Below are 26,903 nucleotides of genomic sequence, written 5' to 3'. Positions count from 1 at the left end.
TACTTTAGCGTTGTCAGTTATTGCAGTGTATAGCAGGGACAAGACTTGCTGTTGGACACTAATTTTTATGTTAAATAAAATATGATTCTGATTTTCTTGTCTGTCAATCAAAAACAGAAGAGGGGGAATTACCAGATACTCATCAAAATCTAACATAAACATTTTAAATCATTTTGGTGTAGAATAGACTCACAAAACTGTTCTGAGATTAGAAAAATATTTGTACTATTCCACAGGCTTTACAAGAACTATTTTTACTGCTTGTCTTGTCAACAACCTCATTTTTAAGTTGCTTAAGTCAGAAAACACAGTACATTTTTGTTGTGCAGTGTACATTCATAGGATGGATTCAGTGGAAAGAAATGTACAGATATTTACTATTTCTGAAAGAATTTGTGTTCAGTAACCACTTTAACCTCTGTATTCCATCCTGGGTTAATTGGGTTTTGGTTTGGTTTTTTTTAACATGAGAAAAGGCATTCAGCATTCTTTCCACTCTAAACCAAAAAGTGATGATGCACTTCCACATTTATCTTTTGAGAAGAAAGGAACTGAATGTGACTCAAGAGTATTTTTGCTATGGTGCAGAGATACAGATTTGGAGACAGCCTTAAATATACAACATGCACAGCCTGATTGGACTTATGGTGTCAAGAATAAACTTCCTTCCCTCCTAAGGTCAGTTTGAACCATGCTGAGAGTCTCAGCGCACAAGATTATTGCCAAAATTTGTTTTCAGAGGCAGAAGATGCTGTGCTTGATGTCCAGTTTAAACCTATCAACAGCAGAGATGAAACAGGAATAAAGGAAACTGTGGAGATCAGGAAAATCTCAGGAATTAAATATTATAATCACTGACAACAATGTGTGCATCAAACATCACACACCAAATCATTCTTATACTTAAAACTGATTCTCTGAAGAATTCACTTCTATCCCATTAAACTTATGCACATTTGCCTTTGATTAAGACAAGTTCAGTATTTGTTCATTAGAGTCAAGAAGAAAAATACATTGGCTGCTCACTACTCTGCATTTGGTATGGCAGCTCAGATGAAGGAAGCCACAGCAGCATGGAAATAAAGAAACAGTGCTAGAGAATTAAGGGCCATACTTAAAAATAGATATATATTTTGAAACTTAATTGAACAGTTCTACAGTTCTTTCTTTTAGACTATTTAAATCAGGCACATAATGTTCCTGTCATCACCTGTGACAAAACAATAAATATTGCTGGGTTTCAGCAGTTGAGCAGCAGAGCTTTCACCTATGGACAGCCACACACAGCCAAAAGGGAGCTGCTGCTAAAGGTGCCTGGGGTTTCTTGCTGCCCCAGGGGACAGCCAGGCAGGAGGATGGTGTGACCATGGCTCAGCCACTGCAGCCCAATGCCCAACCTTCTCATTCAAACGGCAGAGAAACTGGGAAAGACACAGGGGCTCTGGATTTGCATTCAAGCTACCAAGGTACACATAAACATTCCACTCAACTTTCCTGGGAAAGCAACCTCTGATTAAGGGGGAGCACATCACTGGGAGCAACAGCAATTCCAACAATGGAGTCAGTTTTGTTTTTATTCTAGCTACCCACTTGCCCTTTCTGCTATACATGGGTTAAGGACATATACCAGGTAATTTAATTTAAAAGAGCATGACCATGTAGTTTGTAAGTGACTTAGCTTTGTTTTGGAATAATTTGGACTCATGTTACACACAGCAGAGTGGTTACACTTGAACAGTAGTAACACTTCAGGCTCTATACTTGGAAGTTTCTATTTCAGGAATGGCATTTCTATAAATATCTACCATTTAGAAAATGAGCATGTACTCTGCATGATGTATCACTAGCATTACTGTCACAGGGAAAACTCAATTCCAGTTTCTCTGGTAACACTGTTTTCTTTTGGTCAGCCTCTGCTTTGTGGACAAATCCAAATTAGGTATCTCATTCCCTTCCACACTGTACCATTTCCACCAGTTTACATAAGCAAATCTTTTCTGTAAAGTGTCTAAAAGAATTTCAGTGTTTTTATTGAGGTTCTACCTAACAATAGACATAGGCAGTACTTCATGTATAGACAGTTATATTTCATTCTTCCTTTCCCATTTAGGAAATAGGATGTTTTCTGCTGGTTACATTGCTGACACAATGGACTAACTTTGCTCAAACTAGCTTATATTTATTTTAACTTTTTTTTCTGTCTGTAATCCTGAAATAAAACTAACTGGTTGTCATGTTAATAACATTCTTACACCTCTGTTATTCCATTTACATATTTCTTCTGCAAAACCTTGCATCTGTTGCAGCTGACAGTACAAACACATTAATTGAATATCTGCTTCAGAGTGGTGAAAACTGCCTATGCTGAAGCAATGAGCACTCTATTTTTTAAAGATTAATTCACAAAGCAATTAAGCCTTACAGTTCTCATAGTTATATTATGCCTTTTAAGAACTCTTTTTTTGTTGTTGTTTCCTATTTATAATCCACACCTAAGAAGATTTGGATACAGACAGTTCATTTTCAGTAAAAATTCTACGTAAATTCTCTTCACATCCTGCCACACATTGTTAGGCATATTACCCAAGGTTGTAAATTTCTACATTTGAAATTTAATTCCTTCCTACCTAGAAAATGATTTTAAAGTTACTCATTCTTACAGGTTTTTGAAAGTTCTCATGGAAAAATGCAAAACAAGTGAGGAGTCTGTGTAATTAATTTCAGAACATTGGACATCACTTTCCTAGGGAATGTTTGTAGCTGTTCCTGTACCTACAAGTATCTTCTGAGTTTTCAGTTAGAAATAATATGGAATATTCGCTCCATGGATCAAAGTATGTTTACATCATTTCTGTAAATACTTGAGAAGAATGTCATGGAATTTTGGATTGCTCTATTCTGTAAATCCTTCTTAATATAAGCAGTGATTTTATCCATAGCATTACTTTCACAGCCTTGAACATGGTTAGGGTAATTTAGTCTATTTCTATGGGCTACATAAAGGAGTTTATACTAGATAATGTGCCATTTTACTCTCCCTGGCTCCATTTGCAACTCTTACAATGTTCATTGTTAATTCTGATATTCACCATAGTGACTCTTCATCAAAAGCAAAACCCCAAAAGCTGAAGTAGATACCTTTGCTTTATTAGCTTTTTTGAATCTTTCATTTAAAAAAAAAATTACTTAACAAGACATTACATTAAGGGAATAAAATGTCAGATAACTCTGTCTTCTAAAATTTGGGACAAAGTCAACATGTAAATCAAAGCATCTCAGTGTCAACCACAGATTCTTTCCTGTTGAAGAGAATACTGCCAGTTGCAAACCTGCTTATATGGAATCCTACCTTTTCAATTCTATATCTCTATAGCTTGAAGAAAGAAATTCAATTTCATGCAGAGTCTGGTATGGTCAAATGATTTTCTTCTGTTAAGCATGCTTTAGTTTCTGGAATTAAGTACACCCATGTTTAGTGGCTATGTACTACATGAGAAATAAAACAGCCTCCACACCAACAGCTCTGCTCCCTCTCTGTAAAAGAGTAGCTAGAATCTTTAACAAAGTCTTCTGCAGGCTTTGTTAAAACCCAGTTAGGACATGGAAGAGGAGTAAAAAGTATGTCCTTTCTTCCTCTCTCTTCAGGAGTCCACACTGATGACCCACCAGTCGTTCAGGAGCTCTTGGGAGGGCCCAGGTTAGCAGCCCTGAGAGCACATCTTCCCCAAGGCAAGGCAAGTTATTTCTAAAGCCACAGAAAAGATGGCTATGGATAGCAAGAGGATTTTCAGCTTCTTTTGCAGGTTCGTGGCTCATCTTCCCTCCAAACTGTTCCTCTTCACTGCAAATGCACAACCTGTTATTTACTTCCACAGTACTGGCAGGTTCTTTCCTTGAGTCTGTCCCTTGTGGTATCTCATCCAAGGGAATGGGCTGGAATAATCCTATATTCTAACTGCACAGTAATATTTACAAGCATTTTAGAGGTCCCATTCTCCACAAAAATAAAGAAGCCAAATTCTGCTCAGACCTACCAGGGTTCTTCTACATAAATGTACTTTTGTACTAACTGCTCCGTCTGTTCTCAATGGGTGAGACAGAACCAAGGTTGGCTACACTGATCTACAAAGGATGACAGTCCCTCAAGGAGCCTGAAATACAGGTGTAAATGGGATGAGGTTCCAGTTTCTCTGAACCTGGAACTAACAAGCATTATCTCTCTCAGAAAGGTGGAGCTGTAGCAACCTTATGGTATTCCCAGCTCTGCTGACATACACCACTTCTAAAGACACAGGAAAAAAGATCAAACAACAATTTGTTCTGGAATATGATACCTGAATATAAATTATTTAAATGAAATGGGATATCATCAGTATAATTATACCATGCTTACAGTTCACTTAGATGCAATATAGTGTATATAGCATGAAATCCATATACATCTATGCTGTTTCTCTAGATCCCTTTTCCACTTGGTGAGGAACCACATACAAACCAGGATTTACTTTGTCCTAAACCACGTAGGGAAAACAAGACAGATGGGTCATGCCCTAACAGTCCAATTCTCCCTCTGGACAAGGTGATTTAACAGGGTCTGAAGTTTGCACTGCAGCCCTGTGAAGATACTGAGGTGAGCTCTCCAGTGCTTTGACTTGGACAGCTGATTCCCCACACAGCTAGAACAGACTTTTACAGATGTGTCAGGTAGGAACTTAGATGCTTCCATATCTCTTTCACAACTTAGAGAGGAGAATGAAGTCCCAATACAGCTGGAAAAGTTCAGGCCATCATGGATATAACACATTTAAATGGCACTGAACTCCATCCAAAGTCTGGTGCTGATTGCTCTTTATAGAGCAGCAAATTATTCCCAGTTCTTTGAAGCACCTTTTCAGTACTTATTTTCTACTTTTTGCTGCCTTATTGGCCTTTTCCATCTATCCTTCAGGGCTTGTCCTGTATTCTTGCCTCAGCACCACTGCTGCAGCTGCATCTCTGAGGCAGCTACCCAATGGTAATGCCTCCAGATAACAGGAAGAAGAAACCTAACTTCAGCTCTTGATGAAAACATTTTCTTGAGGAAAAGGTTCAGTACATGATCCAATGGATGGTGCTTCTAGATTCCTCAAATCATATTTTCACCGCATGTGATTTACAAAGAACATCTGCTCTCCATGAGCTAATCTGCTAATCTGTACCTTAATGTGGTACTATATTACTATAGATTAGCTAATCTGCTAATGTGTACCTTAATATGGTACATTGATGGCCAAACTATCATTATTAGGACTTGTAAATCTCTGTCTTCTACAATTTTTCATCACACTTTTTCCAGTCTTGTAATTGTAACCAAGATATAGCTACCTCAGCTGGTATCTCCTCTGGCTTGCTAATTTTTTTCCATATTTCTGAAAAGTTGAGGATCTCATGTTCTTGTTCAGCTGCTAGAGTTTTGTGCCTCAAGTTCTCTTAAAAAAAACATCAGCAGTGTATGTATCTCAGTACTGTCCTTGTTGTGTATAGCAAAATATGGCACAGAAATTGTCACAGAATATGCTAAAGGCTACTGGGGTCTTCCAAAAATTGCCTAAATTTAAAGGTGTTTTCTGCTTGCATGACTTTGCTTCCTGCAATAAATTCAAATTTTCCATGAGTAAGGCCTTTAATAAAAATTTCCTTCCACCTTAGAGATATCTTAGTATTGCTGAAAATCTTTACTGTTATAAGAAAATTACTGACACAGCTTTTATAGGGATGGTATCCCTGTCCTAGGCATTGTATTACAGGGAACACACTGTCCAGTGCCCTACATACATCATATTCATTCACACCATAATATTTCAGGATGAAAGAGTTGATGATCAGCTCCTTGACATGTGTGATAAGTGCCTTCTGCTGCCATAACTGTGTCTGTGTTACAGCTTGGTTTAGAAGCCACCCTGGGGTGTTGGCAACATTTCAGAGGTGAATCTCAGCCGTCTGGTTTACAAACCATAATTGATTTACCAGCTTTAGGTTTCAGTGTTGCTCACACTGCAGGTTCTAGCCTTAGAGAAGAAATGGATAGTACAGGTGCAATTTCATCCCACTTTTTATTTAGTCATCTTGCTGTTATGGCAATCTACTTTTTAATCTGCTTCTCTTACTATAATCTACTTTTTCAAGCCAGGAACTGGCAAGCACCTGCAGCGGTGAGGATGTGCTGTGGCAGAACAGCTTTGTCTATGCAGATCTTGCTTCAGACTGCTCTCAGTATGACCTGGATCCCTGCAGATGCTGTTAGAACCTCCTGCAGACCACACTGCTGCTGCATTGCCACCATTGTCCTGGAGCACTTGCCAGTATCCAGCTTTGGTTCTGAGTCTTGAGAATATTTCCACTTTTGCCTAGTCAGGCATAGATAATAAGGCCTTTGTTTGGGCTGCTGGAGTTTGCTCTCTGCAAACACACGGGCTGTCTCGGTCCTCCAAAGCTATTACCACGCCTTTCAAGCAACAAGGTTAAGCACTATTTGCAAAATATTCTCTCCACACACACACACAAAAAAAAAAGGGGGGGGGGGGAAGAAATGCTCAAGTCTCCCTGTTTCATCCTATGAGCATCTGAAATGAGCACAGGCTGGCTCAGATGTTAGAATATAGCATGGTTGTAAGAATGCTTATCAAACATTTCTGTCAAACACCACCCCTGACTGGGAGCCAAAGGAGGACTTAGATATGAGATTCCTCTGTCTGACAGCTGTCCACTGGTACATTTTGAAAACAGAATGACAGATATGTTGCAATAAACTTTTTCACTGCATAAGGTAGCATATGGGGGAAAAAAGGATTTATTTTAAAACAATCTCCAAACCACAGCACTTTGTTCATCTTCAGCAAACTACTCAAAGGTTAATCAAAAATTCACATTATATTGATTAATATTGAAAATATTAATTTTGTGTAGAATGTACTAAGTACCAAATGTATTAGTATTTGAGAAAAATCTTGTAATGCTTCCACTTTTTAAATTAAAATTTGACTGTTCAAATGCTGAATATGAATACAATGGCCTGCTTCTCCATACTAACCTGAAAAAGGAAAACCAATTTCTTTCTATATCTAACAAGCACCCTTCTCCACTTGAAAAATGTATTTTTCTGGGAAAGAACCTTTCAAGGTATCTGTAAAACAGGTGAGTGTGAAAAACCATTGCTTGAAAGTGCTCTTTTTTTCTTTTTGTGAAAAGAAGCAGTGAGCATGATCTTTGAGATACTTGGGACTCCTTGTTAATTGGAATACAAACCAAGAATTTCTGGAAGTGACATGTACACAGCACAATTTGCAGATGTAATCTGATCCCAAGAGCTGTGAGCTGTGGAACAAGAGAGAGGATAAGGGCAAGAGCATGAAAAGAAGAGCCTGGAAAAGTTCCAGGATGTGAAAAGAAGACAGACTGTTTGGTGTAGAGCTTTAGAAGTGAACCAAAGCTCTGCAAAGTAGGGAGAGGAGAAACAGCTGTTAGCACAGGCCACTCAAATATTGCTACCAGGGCACTGAGCAGCAGTCAGCAGAAGTCCACTACAAAGAATTTCTAAAAAAGTCAAACAAGTTTTTTAGCTAAGCAGACTCTCTCATATATTTATAAACACTAGAAGAGTGCCAGGGTAATAAAGAGATGTCAAAACTGTTGGTAAGTGTATTAATGTCTACTAAATCCCATGTTTGGCTGGAACAGGTGACTGTTCTATCCAAACAAGCAGCCTGTCCTGCTTCCCTCCTCCTCACAACAGGCATTGTTAAACTTTGGTTTGCTTGCTTCTACAGTCCGAACAGTAGCAACTCCACTGACCAGGCAAAAAGTTCATAGAAGACAACAGTGCTAAGATGTCAAAACCTGAATAAATACATAAATATATCAGTAGAGATAAATAGCAGTATTTTTTAATTTATTAGATAGTCTAGCTGCTAGTAAAATGTATTCTTTATAAAATCAACATTTGAAAATCCAGGTAACGTACTCAACTTTGTAAAAGACAGAATATTTCAGACGAAAAGGCAATCTTTTAGAAGATTCTGAAAATACTTCATTACAAACTCTGGAAATAGTGTCAGTGACACCCAGTCTTCCTCTCTCTCCCTGACAATTTTCACCACCTGCTTTTAGCTAAAGTATAAGCCAAGATTTGAAAACTGTTAATCACAAGGAAAACGCTGCACACTGTGTGAGCTGCATCTCAGAGCTACCAGACGTTCCAGCTGGGAAATCAAATCCTCACACTCATCCACACTTCCCAGAAGGGGCACCTCCCCAGAGCTCCCTCTAGACAGTCATTCCTGATTAGATCACGTCTCCACTCAGCACACTGCCATGGCGCATATGAGAGCAGCCAGACACGCAGCCTGTTTCTCACCAGCAGCCACACATGTATGTTTTGTTTCCTGCTGCTAGATTACAGTCACTGAAGTTATTAAAAGCCCTTTAGTTTACCTGGGAATCAGCCATGCAGGCAGTGTGAGACACTTCCTAAGGCTCACTCACCCACCATGCTACCAACCTAATGCCCACTGGTTGCGTCTCCCCTTAGGGACAGCCAGTGTCTGACTGCACCTGACTTCACCTGATGGGCCCTGGGAGGGGTTTGGACCCGGAGTGGGTGGGCAGAGAGGGGCTGAGAGGGAGAGCCCATAGCGCAGTCTGGCAGGATCTGCTGCACGGGAGAAGGGTGCAGTTCACTGCAGGTGCATTGGGAGGCTTGGCAGCCCTTTGGTGGCAACCCTTTAAGGCTTGGCAACCCTTCAGTGATGAGGCCATCTGAGTCAGGCAAGCACTATTTGTCTGTCACCCAATCTCTGCAACAGTGACCAGTGATCTCATGCTCCACAGACTCGAGAACAATGTTTGAAACAATCTTCTTGAATTTATAGGCCACAGATGCTGCCCATGCCCAAATTCAAACAGCGACATAAAGTCTTCCTTTAATGGCACAGACTACATTACATTTTTATGGTTATTCATGCATGTCTCAAGACCCTATTAAGAACAATGGCATCACTGAGGCTTGTGAAACTGAGCCCAAACAGAAAGCAAAATATTGTCAGCATCCATGTGAATATTAATTCTGTAAAATTCACAATCTTCATCAACGGGAAAGGTATATATATAATATTTATATTAATAACTTATATATTATGTGTATATTAATAACTTTTATATAGCTATATATTATATATTACATGTATATAAAATGCATGCATATTATCTCAGTATTTATATATGTATGAACAGCTGCTCATTCTCTACTGCATCTGTCAGATTTCAAGAAAATCAAAACAGTCTCAAGATACTAACAGTCATGCTTGGATGTCCCAGAATCTGCCTGTGTCAAATCTACAGAATCTATATATAGTGCATAGGTTATATGGGCCTTATGGGAATTGCTTGACCTGAAGAAATGAACCACTGATTATCTCTTAGTGCCAGGATGCTGCAAACTGAGCAGAACTAACTCTATGGTTACAGTTATGAACAACTTTTTCATATGAAATAGGATAATTTATCTAGCACTACCAAGGGATTAAAAAAAGTTTTTACAATATTTTTAAATAACTCCACCCACCATAAGCTGCTATTATACCTACTGTTATACTATACCACATCACTGGTGGCCTTTGAGATCTCAAACAGCCATAAGTCTAACAGGACTATGCAAATCTTGGCAGCCTGCATCTCATCTCAAAGCTCCTAAACTTAAAGCAGCTCTTATTGAACTGCATCTCAAACAATCTGGTCCCTAGATGTCAGGTTATTGCTGTAGGATTGGTCTCCTTTTAATTGCAAGGAGTAGTTTTGAAAACTTTATCCAAAGTATTGATAAATGTTCTCAAGTAGAAAAACTACTCCAGTAAGCAAAAATACCTACTTTTGTGTTATTTCAGTATTCAGCATCAAGTGCTTGCTTTCCACAAAGAGCACAAAATAGAGAAACAACAGCAGCAGCAAAATCAACTGATTGCTAGGATTTCTCTCCTAGTTCACACAGAACAAGGGATTTTTGTTGCTGACCCAGCACTGATAACAAATGAGATTTGTTCAGATACACATGCTTGTAAGTCACAACCTAGTCAAATATCTAATTTAAACACAGGTGCCACTTTAACAAGAAAATGTCCTTCCATCCTAACCATCTGAAGAGGCTATTGATACCCACCACTGCTGCTTGCACATGATATTAAGAGCCTCTCCTGCTGCAGTTCAGGCACTTCAACCATTACAAGGAGCTCCCAGGCTTTTCCAAAATGCTGCTCCTGCCTGTCCCTGAGAGAAGACCAGCACTGTGAGTTAGGCTGGCTCACTGTCACCGAGTTAGAGAGCACAACACTGTACCTCAACAGCTCGAGCTTGTGGCCAAATTGTGACACATGGGTCTATTCCAGCCATCTGCTCCGAGGAGCGTGTGCCTGCAAACCCCACGATGATCAGCTCAGCACGGACGTGCAGGAGAGAGCTCACTGTGAGGATGTGCACCCATTAGCCTTAATATTCATATCCTCTAAAACTCAATTTCCTTGCTGAACATTTCTTCTCCATTACCCACTATAAGCAGTCTCAGATGCCAGCCTCACATCCAGAGCTACAGAAGCATAAACAGACACACACATGCCATGTCTGGGTATCCATCCAACAAACCCAGGCCTCTGTACACACAGACACACCCCAGAGCCACAAGGCACATCAAAGGAAGCTCGCCACCGGGCACACATCATTCACCACGCAGGTAAACCCTTGCTGATAAGGATATATGCACGTATTCCATATGCCTGTAACACAGACAACAAACCCAGCCTCAATAAAAAACACATCATCTCCCGCACTCAACAGCCCTGTGCCCCTAAGCAGAAACAGCCTGAGTGTTACGCAGCGCTCCCCTGCATACTGCTTGTGCCCTTCTGTCACCCCTGAAGTGCGCAGGCTGTTCCACACCCTGGGGCTGCGCGTGTGTGTGTGTGTGTGTATGTGTGTGTGTGTCTGTGTCTGTCTGCGTGTCTGTGTCTGTGTGTGCTCACACGTGCCAAAAATGTGTGAGTTTCAGGTGTCTAAGAGTGCATGGCCCTGACGGGGCGGCCGCACGCACGTGGTGCCGGCAGCGCTGCGAGGCCATGTGGGATGTGCGGGATCGCTGCAGTGCGAGCGCGGCACACGCGGGGATGGATGCGAGCGAGCACACGCTGGAGCGCTGCGTGGATGGAAAAGCGCACGGGGGGTGCCGAGTGCTGCAGACACAAGCAGCAGCGCCTGTCAGGTCCTTGTCAGTTCACACAGCGCGGTGCCGTGTGTCACTCTGCGCGCTGTGACAGTCCCCGCGCGTGTGTCGCTGTGTCCGAGCGAGCGCCCCGCAGGCTGCGCGATGCCGGGAGCGCACGGACACGGACACGCAGTGCTGTCTGTCCCTGGGGCAGCTGTGACACCCGCCCAGCGCGGGCAGCATCACTCCCCGCACGGGACGTGCGGCCGTGACAGCCAGGGGCACCCCCGTACCTGCCGAAGTGTCCCAGCGAGTCGAAGAGCCGCTCGGAGCTGAGAGCCATGGCGGGGCGGCTGCAAGCCGGGAGCCTGGGCGCCGCTGTCCCGGCCGTGCGGGGAACAGGCACTGTCCCGTCCCGTCCCGCCCGCCCCCGGCCCCGGGCCCCGCCCGCTGCCAGGAGAATGGGCGGGCGGGAATGATGGGCGGGAATAACGGGCGCGCGCAGCGTCCCTCGCTCCCGGCGGGAACCGGGAGCCAGAGCTGGAAGCCCGAGCCGGCAGCGGGAGCCGGGAGCCGGACCGGGCAGCGGGAGCTGCCTCGGCGGCGGCCCTGCCCGCCCCGGGCTGGCCCCGGGCCAGTCACAGCCCCCATAGCTTTGGATCCCGGGCTCCCGGTTCAGCCTCCCGCACTGACCGAGCGCCTCAGCCCGCTCTTGTATTTAATGCAAAACGAAATTAAAGGAGGCAGTGATGTGCTTACATCCTCCTGTTACAATCCAATAATCCAATATATTTAGGCTGTAGTGTATTTCACGTGGACGTTTTGAATTAAAGGAGGGTAAAACTATTTTTATTTCACAGAGCAATATCTGAATCATTTTTAGTAGCCTTACAGTCTGCACTGCTATTTGGATGCATCACCTTCCTCCCCTGCCCCCAAAGTTTTAACACAATGTAAAATAGAATTATCATTAAATAAAAGCAAAATATATAACATATCCCCTACCTGCTTGACTGTCACTAGTTCTCAAATTTGTAATGAAGCCTCAATTACATTTGGACTTACTTTTCTGCCTTGCCCGTAGTAGGCCAAGATAATCACTTTGAACTTGTTTAAGGATTAGCAAAGTGAGTTGCAACAGAATTTGTAATTAGCTTAGCAGAGGGTTTTGTTGGAACAGATACACTTTAGCAGCGCAGTCACTCTGGGCTCTGATAACCAGGCAAAATACAGGGGAAAAAATCCTAAAATTGTTGCAGGTGCAGCTCTCATATTTAAGGCTTTTCTTCCCTAGAGAACTTCATTTCCCTGCTCAGATAGATAGAAGTTGCAAGATTTTCCTGCTCAGAGAAGGGAAGTGGACCAGATGCCCTCCAAAGTCCCCTTCCAACCTAAGTTGTTTTATGACTCTGTGATGAAAGACACATTTTCCAGCAGATTGCACGATCTCTTTCTGGGCTGCTCTATTGAAAAAACATAGAAGACTGAAACCAAATCAAAACAAATGGGCAAAAAAACCCAAGTAAATTCAACCTTATTACTTGTGTACTTCATTTATTAGGAAGCACAGGAAAAGCTGAGAGGTAAATCCCTGTTAAATCCCAGGAAGTCAGCCTTCTGTCTCCAAAACCTTGTGCTGTCACACCGAGGCTCTTCTGCTTTGCAGGGAAATGTGCCTTTAAGAGGCTCTGGCACCAAGCAAGAAGCACCACAACTGTTCCTCTGCACAGAGCAGATGTTGGGGCTTCAGGGTGACAATCTGTTCCAATAAACCTGGAAAGAGCAGATGTTTGTCAGGCTCTTTGGCTCTGAGTGACTCCTGACCACACCAGCAAAATGAGCAAATAGCAAGTTACACAACCAGGAACCTGAATAATGAGTTCAGCAGAGGACTGCTCCTTACAGCTGGGGAGTTGTGAGACCACTCACCTCATCCACCGGCTCTGAAGGCTTTGCTGCTTCTGACAAAGCTCCCCATGTGTCTCTGTGCATCTGCAAAGGACATTTTTAACACTGAGTCTAGACTTTGTTGCAGTTCCTTTCTTAGGATACGTAAGCCAGAAAGCCCAAGGATAGATCTGTTTTCTTTCAGTATGAATTTTTGAATTGCTTCAGTTTTACCTTAAAAATACCAGCGTTAAATTTAATCATCCTGGGGTTTTGGGGGCTTTTTTTTGTTTGTTTGTTTGGTTTTTTTCCTGCAGAATGTTTTTCAGGTTTAAAATGGTATGTGCTTGAATGCAGCACAGGTACTTTAACAAGGAGTTTCTTTCTTCAAAGAGCCACACTAGCCAAATAATTATTTGCATAAATAAACACCAATGAATAGTAAACATTCTGATTAAATATTGCATTGCTGGTCATGTGCCTGGTTTTAGTGTCCTGCTTCCTATAAGTAAATTAATCAAGTTTTCAGTAGCTTTATGGTGGGTAGGGAATATATAATGTAAAAGTCGAGCATGAGAGAAAACCTAATCCCTTTCAGCACCATTTTTAAGCCAAAAAAAAAATCCATAAATAGTTTTTTTCTCTTTGCAACCACTTGTAGGCATTCTTGTACACATTTCTATGCTTGTCTCTTTGATAATATCATGACTTTACTGCTCATAGCAAAGAAATTTTCATGCACTCCTGTTAAATTTTATATCAAACTCCCACAAGCCTGCATTTCTGAGGGTTATTAATGTAATGTCTGCTCTCTTAAACTTGTGGTGCTCAGAGATTTGCCTTGTTTCTTTCAAGCCTGTGAAGATGCACAACATGGTTTGAGCTTGCCTTTCTCCTATCCTGGTTTGCCAATCCTACATGAAGCAGTAACTGTGCATTTAGTCCCCATCATTCCTGACTGGGACATTTTTCACCAGGCACCTGGAGACAGTCATAGCGCTGTTCTCACACAATACACAGCTCTCTTCCCAAAGGATTGTGCTCCACGATAAACTCTTGTGCAACAGAAAATGCATCAAAGAAGGCATGATAGAGTTCTGTAATTAAAATGTGTCAAGGTGAGGCCATCCACATCTAAACTCTACTTACTGAAGAATTTTAGGGATTTTATTAGGGATTTATATGGAAGAAACTGAAGCAAGGCTGTGATCTCTTTCCTATAATGTCTTTAGGTGGGAGCACCAAGGGTGTTCACAACAGACAAACACTCTTCAGGGTATTCCAGAAGTTTAAAACGTTGGGTTTTTAATCCTGCAAGGGGAATGTGCAATGGTTCATCACAAGAAAATTTGAGTCAACCTCATTTCTGGCACTCACAAGCAGGCTGTTGTTGAACAGAGACATCTGATACTGCACAGTCCTTGAGGAAGGAGTGAACTTTACAATGCGTAACAGGAGATGAGACAGCTTACAAAATAATCTCTTTCAGTCTGACATTCCCACTAGGAAAAATCCAGCACCTACTGGTGAGGGCTGTTCATGGTGTCCCCTTTTTTAAGTCGAGTAAGAGTGTCACCAATACATGAGAGGTGTTAGAGGGACGTGCTTGTGACGTGGTTCTAACACACCCATGTGTGTACACAGAGTTTCCCATTGCAGCTGAACCCAAAACACCAAAGTCATGGGGATGGCAGATAACTGGTGGTGTTGCCAACACAGTTCCATGGACGCAGATAATGACTTCTTAAACAAAGCCAATCCTGACCCATCTGTTTCCCCACTTCCAATGGCAAGGTTTGTAGACCAGAGATGAGGAGCAGTGCAGGAACTGCAGGAAACAAGAAACACAGTTGATCTACCCACTGCCTACTCCCCCCAGGCTTTCAGGTAGACTCATCCATGAGTGCTCCTTTAACATCTGCTTTTATCACACTGGTGAAAAAAACCCTTACTGAAATCAACCACAACACATCTTGAATGCAACCTCTCACTTCCTGTTTTGAAGTTAGAAATTTCTGTTCCCTTGCAGGAAAAAACCTTCAGGACCCATGGCAAATGTATTTATCAATGAAAACACAGCTTCTAGAGAATAAGCCCAAAACAAGCTTTACTTGCATAAATGTGTGTCAGCCATTGAATTCTGGTGTTGAAAACCACTTGCAGAAATCTTGTCTTTACGAAAGGTTAGGCAGTGGTGCAGAAGTTATTTTTATCTGCTAGAAAGTAAACTAAGGCACTATAAGCCATTTACTTTGGCAGTTTGGAAGTCTTGCAATGACGCTGCAGTAGCTTGTTCATCATTTTACATTTAACAGACTTACAAACATGGTCAGCAGTGTAGCAAGCAGGCTGATAAAGCAGATTAGCACAGGTACCCAGCTAAGCAAAAACTTTTGAGATTCTTCTGAGCTACAAGGAGGGAAATCTGCAATTCCCTGATTTCTCAGGAGTCCAAGCACTGTCTCATGAGTCTGGAAGAACCAGAGCTGTAGCAAGGTTGATGAGAGAGTGGTTTGTTGGCAGCTGCTGCAAATATGCTCAATATACCTTGTTTTGCTCCCTGCTGCTGCTCAGAGCAGGCCAGGCAGGCACGAGGCAGTGGCAGCAGCCCAAAGGCATTCACTATGGCTTTGGCTATATTTTTTCTTCCACTGTGTCCTGGAGAGAACTCTGAAATAATCATGAGAGGCTCCTCTAGAGAACTCACTCAGAATTTGCATTCAGTGCAATAAAGGCCCAGACAGGATTTTGAAAGCCCAGAGAGTGTCTGTCTCCTAGCTGTACTGTCGACACCCACAAGGATACATCCAACCATGGTCCTTCAGTGTGCGCCACTTCAGCTTCACATTTTCAAAATTTTCTCCTTCCAGATTGTGCTTTTGTATTTAGTTACTGCAGCCATGCAGATGTTGAATGGATATGAAGAGAGTGTTTCATCTTGGAAACTTTCTTTACTGGTTCAATATGAATAAACACCCCCCTTGAATAATCTTAAAATCATCCAGAAATTCAGAAAAGCAAGTTGAATGTTTAGGAAAACAATGAAATCTTTACAAGTCTTTACTCCATCTCTAGTCTCTGGGGTAACAGAAGCCTGTTAGTCTATAAGGAAGATGGCAATGAGAATTTATCTGAATATTGTTTCAGTTTTGGACTACATCTACAGGATATACACATGGAGTTTGGCTTTTAGGGAAAGTAGAAGCTAAACTCCATGATAACTTCACAACAGAGCTCTTCAGGAATGTCGTATGAAAGAAAGAGAAATTGAATAGACATCATAAAAATAAATTTTAGCAAAAGTTTAAAGAGAAATTCTGAAGAGGGTGCTGTAATTGAACAATTGAACAGCACACTCAATATCCCACCTTTGATTTTTATTGAATTATTAGGAAAGAGGGCAGATCTGGATTAGGAATTAGGAAGAAATCCTTTCCTGTGAGGGTGGTGAGGCGCTGGCACAGGTTGCCCAGAAAAGCTGTAGATGTCCCATCATCCCTGGCAGTGTTCAAGGCCAGGTTGGATGGGGTTTTGAGCAGCCTGGGACAGTGGAAGGTGTAGTGGAAGCGCTGTCCACAGCAGGAGGATTGGAACTGGATGGTCTTTAAGCTTCCTTCCAACCCAAACCATTCTATGATTCCATCAGTATTCCTATGTTACCAGTGATCCCACACAGCCTCAGAAAGCACACCAGCACACACAGGCTCAGTGGCAAACATTCTCCCAGTTCTGTCTGCTCTAAGGTTTTCACCACAACTTCCTGGACACTGATGTGAATGTGGCCTTGTGAGCTCCCTATAGACCTCCTAAAACAGCAGCACTGACTGCTACAGCTGTGTTAGCAGGGCTACCAAATTATTCTTTCCAGTCTGTATTTAGTTGGGGAACTGAGAAGCCTCTTTAGAGTATGTATCCTTTAGAATACTCTGCATTTTATAGTGGTTGTATTTGGATCTTTAGCACCTTTCCTACCAAAATATATAGATAAGAAAATGCTTCAAAGAGGGTGAAGGGAACTCACAGTTCAATTTTGTAATCTTGTTAGAAGGAAAACAAAGAAGTGACTAGAATATATGCTGCATTAGAACCCAAATAAGGAAAAAATACAATAACCAAATGGCTCTAAACACTAGCTGAAGCAGAGCTAATATAAACTAGAAGCTGAAGGTTTAAGCCAGATTCATTAAACAAGAAAACAAGGTCCATGGCCATAGCAGGTATTGTAAAAAATTACTGAAACCATCAAGCAAAGGAACTGATGGATTCTACACTCCTTGAAATTTTCTAAACATCATCAAATTAGATGTTTTTCTCTTCTATGGTTAGACATCTGTTTTCTATATAGAGATATTCTCATATACATAAATATTTATCAAATGAGTTATATAATAAACCAAGTTGAAAGTCTGTATCTTTCATCATGCAAATGATCAGACATGCAAGAAGTGCCTTCTAACTACTTACAAATATATTCAGTGAGAAAACTGATGAGGTGAAATTTTTGTAGCAGCTGATTAGTGTGGGATCTCAGTCTCTCAGAATTGGGGTGCAGGGTGAATGAGACCACCCCTGGGGGGCTCGGGAGTCCTGGAATGTTGCCAGAAATGTCTGGTGGCTGGACTTTGATCCCACAGGGGAGATGACATCAGTATGAGGACAGGAGGATTTCACCGGGGTGAATGGTGAAGGGATAAGTTAATTGGAGTGTGAGATACAGGGTTTAAGATCCCTGTACAGGGGGGTCTAGAGAAGTAAGATGGAGGAATTGGGGCGTGCCCTTCTCCTTCTTCTTCTTCCTCTAGGCCTCCATTTTCTGTGGTGATGTTGGCACTTTGGGATTGGTCTTTACTAAAAGTGCACTGGTTAATAAGGGTAGAGGGTATTGGAGAAAAATGATAAATATTGTATACGTAACTCCGAGTATAAAGATAGACGACCGCCCCAGGGGCTCTCAGTGTGTGCCCATGGCTGACTGCTGAGCAGAACTCTGTCAGGCCAAGAGAAAATCTTTTAGATAAGCAATTAATAAACACCGAGACCGAGAAAAAATCTGAAGTTTCCTCTCGTCCTTTCGAACCCGGGGGCCCAAGGCCATCTTGGGCTTTTCCCAGACCATCTAAACAGCCCCAAAATCCGACAGATTAGTAAAACCATGCTGGCAATTACTGAATTCCTTTCACTGCTGCCATGCCAATGCTTGGAGCTCTTTTTGAAAGCTGGACTTTCTTTGGGACCTCAAAGAAAAGCATTGTGGCTCCTTAACAGTGCAGAAAAAACAGCAGCACACCGTGTTAGCTTAAGCTCTTTAGCATGATTAACCAAGGACACAGAGCTGACAGAGTTAGGAGAAGTGACTGAGGATGATACCAGTACCAGGTGTCTGCTCCATGCCCTCAGCAAATATATGGTCTGTGAAACAGCCTGGATGAGGTTCAGATTTCATATTATTTGGCCCTCTCTGTGTTGGCAGAAACATGGGCTGGAGCTGAGTGCCAGCAGTATCTTAAACCCCTGCATTTGGACTCCCAGATCCTGCCTGCTGGTGGGCTCAGCGAGGAGGAAGCGGCAGCAGAGATTTCAGAGCAGGGAGGACGCCAAGAACAAGCACCTCAGGGATCTGGAATGCATCCTGTGTGTACTGTACACTGCAAAATAACACCCTGGCTACTAAAGCAGACCATGTGTCAACAGGAGCTACTCGTTTTCTAATGCAATATGACTTTAACATATGGTAAAGAGTAATGAAGAGTAACTGAAATTTTTGAGAAAAAATTACTTCCATAGAGCAAGAAATGTACCAAAAACAAGAGACACATTTTGTGTGTGTCTCACAAAAATCAGATGGAGGCTATATGTGGATATGCAGCCAGATGTTGTCAGATACTCTCACCAAAAATTCTACTTTGAAGTCAAAAATTTTAGACAACTTTGTCAACAGATTAAAAAACTATTGCCACACACAGTTATAGAAGCACAATTATTCTGCATACCATTTAGGACATGAAATGCCATGGGTGAATTTGCATTCACTGGGCTGCTCGCATTTAGGCTATGAAGAGTCAAAGAAAAAGGAGGCTGACTTTCTAAAGACATATGCAAGCATCCCTCACTCAGAAAACCCAACCTCAGGCTGATGTTGGCTACATAAACACTTTTAAGATTTGAATATTGCTGCAAAGCTGATCCGATGAAATCCACAAATGGCTAGAAAGCAAGTCCAAACTCTAATTTTACAACCTTGATGAAGCACAGCCTCATAGAAAACCTTGTGCCAAGTCCTGTGGCACAACATCCACTGTTTCTTAAGAGGGATGGAAAAGCCACTCTCATGGAGCAATACTCCAGATGGGTTTTTCCATGCAAAAGTAGAACAAGGCAAACAGAAGTAGGTGAAGATAATGCCAAAGCCAAGCAGCACAGATGGATAACACTGCAGCAAGGACCTTCCAGGAGAAGCCCTACCAAGAGATGATCTTGTCTGTCCTTGAAGGCACACCACCACTCCTTGACAACAGAAGCAAGAAAAATTACGTTGTTTGTAAACTCATTTGAGCAAATTTTGGCTATTATGCACTTAACTGTAACTGATTTCCTGTACAAGGCAATTCATATCTGGGTAGAGAATCCCACAACAGATGTCATTTCACACTGTAGCACACACACCCTGCTCCAAAAAGCCTTTGCATTTCCTGTGCCTCCCCTCACTTAAAAGAGCTACCAACAACCACCGCTAGCTTAACCTGATACAGCTGAAGCTGTCCTTCCTTTTCAGTTCTGGAACTGGCATGTGTGACTGTTCCAGATTTGCAGGGTCCTGTGTTCTTCAGACAAATATGAAAGTACAAATGAACTTTGCTGACATGCTAGAGAAGCCAATATCCTACCCAAGCATTTCAGCTGCTTTGCTTTCACTTTGATACACTCAGCTCTTCAATCTCACAGTGAAAATGACCTGGACTGCACCAATTTTTTTTTCCAGTTACTTTAGTCCCAGCTGACCCAGTTTATTCCTTTACTGGGTTTCTGATGCCTGCTATATACTGTAAGACCACAGTGAGGCAGGTATGCTCAGCAATTCCTGCCAAGCCTTTGGGATTAACAGTTTGTTTAGTATTCCTCCTACACCCTGTCATGCTGGCCTGGGCGAGATTTCAGGCAGAAAGCAGTGATTATTCAGGATGCTGCTCCTGTTCCTTTTGAATTTGTTTGGCTGCCTTGAGAGGGACTGAACCAAGACTGCACAGGCTCAAGGACTTCCAGTCCTCTCAAGACAATTATTTTAAGGTACTAAATATTGTTTCTGTTCAAAACAAATCATGCAGGATACACTGTGATGTGACAATAATGACCTTTGGAAAACTCAGCTGAGTTTTCCAAAGGGCATTATTGAAATGCACTTGATTTTAATACCAAATCAAACCATTCAGTGTTCTGACAGCTCAAAACTCAGCAACTCAGGAAACTGAAGGAGTGATTTTGTGTGCTTACCATACATCATTTGCTTCTCTAAGATTCCCCAATATACACACAAAATCATCCCAGGACAGTTACTCCTAACATAAACTTGGCTAGATGGAAAAATTTGGTCCACCATCCTACAACACTACTTCAATTCAGATGGAAAAAACAGGCAAAGAGTTGTGAAATGAAAGAAGTAAAATAGTGAGGCTTTGCATTTTCTTCCATTTGTTTGAGAAACATCAAGCCATAATTAATTTGAAGCATACATGAAGAAGATAGAGGGGACCAAAAAAAAGGAAAATTTGTGGCTTTGGATGTGTTACCAAAGTTCTTGTTCCAGCAAGCTGGATCTCTTCCTTGGCAAAGAAAAATGAGCTGAAATATTTTTTTTCATTAGAATTTGCCAATTCAGTGATGTTGAAATATCTTGTGGAAAGGCTATGACTTTGGCAAAGTTTCAGAGGAGCCCACACTTGTCCTTAGCAGTCGCTCAGCACCATTCCCTGGCTGCCCAGGACTCATCAACCAGCAACAAAAGTTGCTCTATTTTCAGCTTCTCAGGAGCCCACAGGCCCACCATTTCCAGGGTGTGAGACTTGCTGCTTTCTCTACTGCCAAGGTTGCAAGTCCCTTCCACAGAAAATCTGACATATTGGAGTTTTGCAGCTCAGTGGAACAGGACCAGAATTTTCAGATGCCTTGTGACGGTGTCAGAGGAGGCTCCCAGCCTGACAAACTCCTGACGCAGCAGTTGCTCCACTGGCAACAGGCACAGGAGTGAGCAACAGGCATTGCTGTGCAGGGATGTGGGCTGTGATTGCAGTGGCACATTGCAAGTGCCAAGAATGGTAGATTGGAGAGAGAGAAACAGCAGTGATGGATGGACAGAGAGGCTCTCCCTGAACAGCGTTTCCTTGAAGTGCGGAGGTGTTTCTCACACCTTTACTGTGGTTTTTTGTAAATGGGGAGGGGAGATGATGGTGCTTAAAGAGAATTTATAATGTCCTCAGCAAGAAAAAGCATAAAACAACTATGGGGTGGCTCTTAATACCTCTTCTCTCTGACTGCCTTTTAACTGGCAATCGGAAGCAAAATCAAGATTTAGTGGACAATGATGGTATCTATCCAAGAAGTTCACATGATCCATCTGCTGGGTGCTGCTGGTAGTAGGAATTCCTTTAAGGAATATTCAACACAACAGGTTCAAGTAGCTTGGGAAGAAGAGACACATCTCCTGTGCACCTTTACTGACAAGAGACACAGAGGTATACGCAGACGGTTTCTATCCCACTGTCTCAGCAGAGACTGTGTCCATGCTAAACGCTGGATGCTGGCAGCAGCAGCAACACAAAACTCAGCCCCAGCTTCCAATGCCATCCAGAAAGCAGGGAATGAACGACCATGTAGGGAATAAAGCTGTGTACATCATACTGTGACTTCCAGGGTGGTTGCCACCTCAACACTTTGCTCCCCGTGTGGACCAAAGACAAGGTTTTGTCAGCAGAACAAGTCACTTGAGTATCTTGAGGAAACAGAGCAAGAGCTGCTGTTGCTGAAGGAGATCCCCCATGAAATCCTTGGGTGTTCTCTCAGTTTCCCAGCTGCCTTCTGACACCCCTTCACTCTGTTTTCTCCCATCATCTCCCTTTCTCCTCTGCTCCATCTCCCTCACATCCTGAAGGAGCTGGTGGGCACTGGCCAAAGACCAGCTAGGACTTGTGAGCAGCTCTCAGAGGAAGCTATCCCAGGTGGATGATCCCCTGCATGCTGCTGGTGGTCAGCTCCATGGTCTCCACTCTCTGACAGGTGCAGTTCAGAGCCCCAGCCTGTACACCACTGCCTCTCACTGGCTGCAGTGGATGGAACTCCATGGCTAAGAGCAAAGATCCTGTTCCTAGCAGTGTTCCCTCTGTGCTCACCCATGCCCTCACCTGCCAAGGGCTGTGCATGGGCTGTGGGCTCTATGCCTCTGCTGAGGAGCACAAAACAAGCCATGGCTGTGCTCTGCTCCGCTATTCAGGCAAGGACAGCAGCAAGGCTGTGAGCTGTGAAACACCCCCTCTGACAGCAGGAGGTGACCCCCACCTCCTCCCCTGGGTCATCACAGCTTGCAACATGCCTGGATGACCTCAACAACCTGTCAACACATTTGAATCAGAGCAGCAAATAGCATCTTCCTGCCTTCACACACCCCTGCTCTGGGTTCTCTGGGTTCATGGGTTACTTTGCTGCAAAGGGCATAGCAAAACCAGGATCTTTTCTGCTCTTGACACCTGGCTTTGACAGCCTGGAAGATGTCCAGCAGGCTGGAGCCCTTCACAGCCCAGGGACTTGAGCCCATATCCTGTGGGGCCTGGCTCTCTCCTGGGGCATCCTGGTTCATGGGCTCACCCTCAATTCTCATTTCCAGGCAGTGAAGCCACGACTGCTTCAGCCCATCATTTATCACACAAACCCAGTTGGTGCTCGTGGCACAAACAGTGCCACGAGCACCAACCTTTCCTGCACACAGGACCAATACTGGCACTGCCACAGCAAGGGGAAATGAGGGATTACCTGCCAGGCTTCAGCTGCTGTAACACAACCAAGGAGGCTGTGACCACCTTCCCTGTCCTTGGAGCAGGAATCTCTGCATCATCTCACACCTGCACCTGGCAAAAGCACCATTGCCTTCCAAAATCTGCCTTGATGCTCCCAGCCGCCAGTAGATGGTGATGCTTTATCTCCATCCGACATGCTTGCACTGCAGTCAGAGAGGCAGCACCACAGCCGCTTTGAGAAGAGATTAAAAAATAAAAATAAAAATGAATGCAAAAGTCAGGCTACAGACAACCTCCTGCTTGTGCAGATGCTGATCTTTACAGTCCATCTAATATCCCAAATCTCACTTGGGAACCCTGGCTGGATTTACAGAGCTGAAAACATGGCAAGTTCAGCTATGGCACTCGTTTCCTAGTGTGATCCTTTGTATGTACCTGAGTGGGCACATGAGAGGAGCACTGAAGGCAGAGCTCTTTATCGAATCTGCATGGTCTGGGCACCAGTGAGATGAAGAAAATGTATTTATCTCTGAAAATGCAAATAACATCCTCCTCATCTCTTACAAAGCAAAAACCTGGAGGTGTTTAGTAATCACTTTCTCTCAAAAAGCTCCCTTTATTTAACAGAGTTCTCTTCCCACTGGTGATGAAAAATAGTGCAAATCATTGATCTGCAGAGTCCTCTGTGGAAAATCTGCTCTCATGCTTCCATCTCTTCACAAATTGCCTTCAGAGCCACATTTGTGCAAGAACTGACTGACCATAAAGAAAAAATAGAACAGATCTGGCTGAAGGCTGCTTGAAATTGAAACGGCAATATTTTTGTCATTCCTGATTTATTCACATATCATTTACTTTGGGGCAAGACTGATGTGGTTGTGAGGGATGTGGTCCTGAGCACAGGCAAAGGGTGGCAGGATAAGAAAGCCCTGCCTAACACAGAGCTGCATGGCCAGCCTGACGCCTCACAGGCGCTCTAGGAATAACTGACAAAATATGGACTACAGCTGACCTTTCCCTTTTATTGCTCCAATTACAGGCCTGATCTTCCTTTCTCAGAAGCTATGTGGGTTACATAGGTGATCATTTTGACTGTCCCAAAACCATTGCTAAAACACTCTCACCCATTTAGCTGGGAGCCATTTTTTGGGTGTTTCCATCTCCACTGCCAGAATAAATTACTTTGCAGTCTCATCAGCTCATCCTTGTTCAGCCTGGATCCACTCCATAGGTGTTCCACGTTGTGGCTTCAGTGCCACCAGGCTGCACAGAATTCCACAGCTTGGGAATTGTCTGGCTCATGGCCAATGAAGGGCAACAGCAGACACCAAACCTCTGGACACCTCACAGTAGAGAGGGCAGGGTGCGACTCAAACTAAAGAGGCTGGGCTTGGTTCAGTAGTTTGCATGAAGCTTTAAGATTCTGCAGGATCCAGAATGGATCAGGCTGGACTACAGAAGGTCCAAGCCTCCTGCCCAAGCAAGGTCATCCAAGAGCACAAGGCACAGGATTGTGTCCAGGCAGTTCTTGAATATCTCCCATGAGGGAGACTCCACAACCTCTCCGGGCAGCCCGTTCCAGTATCTGGTCACCCATTCAGTAAAGAAGTTCTGACTCATCATCAGGTGGAACTTCCAGTGCATCAGTTTCTGTCCATTGCCTCTTGTCCTGTTGCTTGGCACCATCAGGAAGAGCCTGGCTTCATCTTCTTGGCACCCTCCTGCAGATACTGATGGACATTGATAACGTCCTCTCTCAGTTATTTCTTCTCAAGGCTGAACAGGCCGAGCTCCCTCAGCCTTTCCTTGTAACAGAGATGCTCCAGAGCCCATATCATTCTTGTTACCTTCCACTGGACCCACTCCAGGAGCTCCATATCTCTCTTGTCCTGAGGAGCCCAGAAACAGACACAGCACTGCAGGTGTGGCCTCTGTAGGGCTGAGCAGAGGGGCAGGATCTCCTCCCTCAACCTGCTGGCAATGCTTTTCCTAATGTACCCCAGGATGCCATTGGCCTTCTTGGCCACAAGGACACGCTGCTGGCTCATGAGCAGCTTGTTGTCCATCAGGATCCCCAGGTCCTTCTCCTCAGAGCTGCTTTCCAGCAGGTCAGCCCCAGCCTGTACTGGAGCATGGGGTTATTCCTCCCCAGGTCCAGGACCCCGCATTTGTCTTTGTTGAACTTTTCACAGTTCTTTGCCTATCTCTCCAGTCTGTTGAGGCCCTGCTGAAGGGCTGCCCAGAACTCTGAAATATCGGCCATTCCAGGTTTGTGTCTTCAGTGAACTTCTGAGGAGGCATCTGCCCCTTCATCCAAGCAGTGGGTGAATTAGTTAAACAATACTGGGCCCAGTATTGATCCTTGGGGGCACCACCAGTGACAGGCTTCCCACCAGATCCTGTGTCACTGATCACAGCCCTCTGGGATCTGCTGTTCAGCCAGTTCTCAATCCACCTCACTGTCCACTCATCCAGGCCACACTTCCTGAGTTTGCCTATGTGGATGTTGTGAGAGACAGTATCAAACAATCCTTGCTGAAGCTGAGGTAGACCATATTCACGGCTCTGCCCTCATCCATCCAGGTAGTTGTCACATCACAAAAGGCATTCAGGTTGTTCAAGCAGGATTTACCTTTAGCAAGCCATGCTGACTCCTCCTGATGACCTTCATGTCATCCATATGGACAGAGGTGGATTCCAGAATGAGCCTCTCCATCACCTTTCCAGGGATTGAGGTGAGGATGACAGACTGTAGTCCCCTGGGTACTCGTTCTTGCCCTTTTTGAAGACCAGGATGACATTTGCTTTCTCCGCAGGCTCCACTCTTGATTGCCACAGCCTTTCAGAGATGATCACAAATGGCCTCACTATGGTGGCCACCAGCTTTCTCATCATTCATGGATGCATCCCATCAGGGCCCATGGACTTGTGGATGGCAAGTTTTCCTAGGTATTCTTTAACCCAACCCTCCTTGACCAATGGAAAGTCTTCCTTCCAACAGTCCTTTGCCTTGGTCTCCTGGGTCAGAGATTCCTGAGGGATGCTCTTGTCAGTGAAAATTGAGGCACAGAAGGCATTCATCAGCTTCAGCTTTCCTCAAGTCCATGGCTGTAATCTTACTTGCTACCCTGCTTCCTCCTCACCCAATTCCAAACTCCAAAGTATGACCCAACAACATTGTTGACAACTGCTGATATGAGCCCATAACGTTATTATGAAATCAGGGATCTAAAATCAGTCCATTTTGCAGTCCATGTAGCCCAGCAAAATGGGCAGGCATCTGAGAAGAAACTGGCCTGAGTAAAATCCCCTCCTCAGCTGGCTTCCAACTTCCCTTCTGCACAGTTAGCAGCATGTTTCTCCCCTGAAAGCACAATTTTCAAACAACTAATTTGGACTCAAATTATCTTTCCCTCTCCCTTTAGGGTTTGAGAAGACAGAAACACAAATTAGAGAGGAACTGTTCCGATTTAGCAAGAGGCTGTAAGCGTTTCACCCAATGAAGAGAATAAACACCAGCCAATAATTTTAGAATCCCATAAAAAGAGGCAAAAGCCACCCAGGCAGACCTCAGAGAAAGACCTCCAAAATACATGTACAGAAATAGGAAATAGGAGATAAAACAACAAAGAGCAGTCAGCTCCCAGAGGCTCCTGGCCAGAGCAGTAAGGATGAGTTTGGATGAGCTGGCCAGGCCAGGAAGGAGGGAAAAGAGCAGCTGGGGCTCTGAGGGTACCCTGGGAAGGAGCAATCCTGTCACCAGCCCCATTTTTCACCTTCTGTGAAATGAA

General features: G+C 43.5%; 1 protein-coding gene across 2 annotated transcripts in view; it reads right to left on the bottom strand.

Moving 5' to 3' along the window:
* The window catches only part of SLC22A16 (solute carrier family 22 member 16), a 34,054-nt gene extending 22,448 nt beyond the window's left edge, over positions 1 to 11,606 (bottom strand). For both annotated transcript variants that reach the window (XM_054280356.1, XM_054280357.1), the window contains exon 1: positions 11,518 to 11,606. In XM_054280356.1, coding sequence (XP_054136331.1) covers positions 11,518 to 11,567 — 50 coding nt within the window. In that variant the 5' untranslated portion in view covers positions 11,568 to 11,606. The remainder of the gene's footprint in view (positions 1 to 11,517) is intronic.
* Positions 11,607 to 26,903: the final 15,297 nt, after the last annotated feature.

Source organism: Melozone crissalis, unplaced genomic scaffold, assembly GCF_028551555.1.
Source record: "Melozone crissalis strain CALT ecotype California unplaced genomic scaffold, PUWL_Pcris_2 ptg000027l_1, whole genome shotgun sequence".
Taxonomy (NCBI): Eukaryota; Metazoa; Chordata; class Aves; order Passeriformes; family Passerellidae; genus Melozone; species Melozone crissalis.
This window is presented reverse-complemented; position numbering and strand designations above follow the sequence as displayed.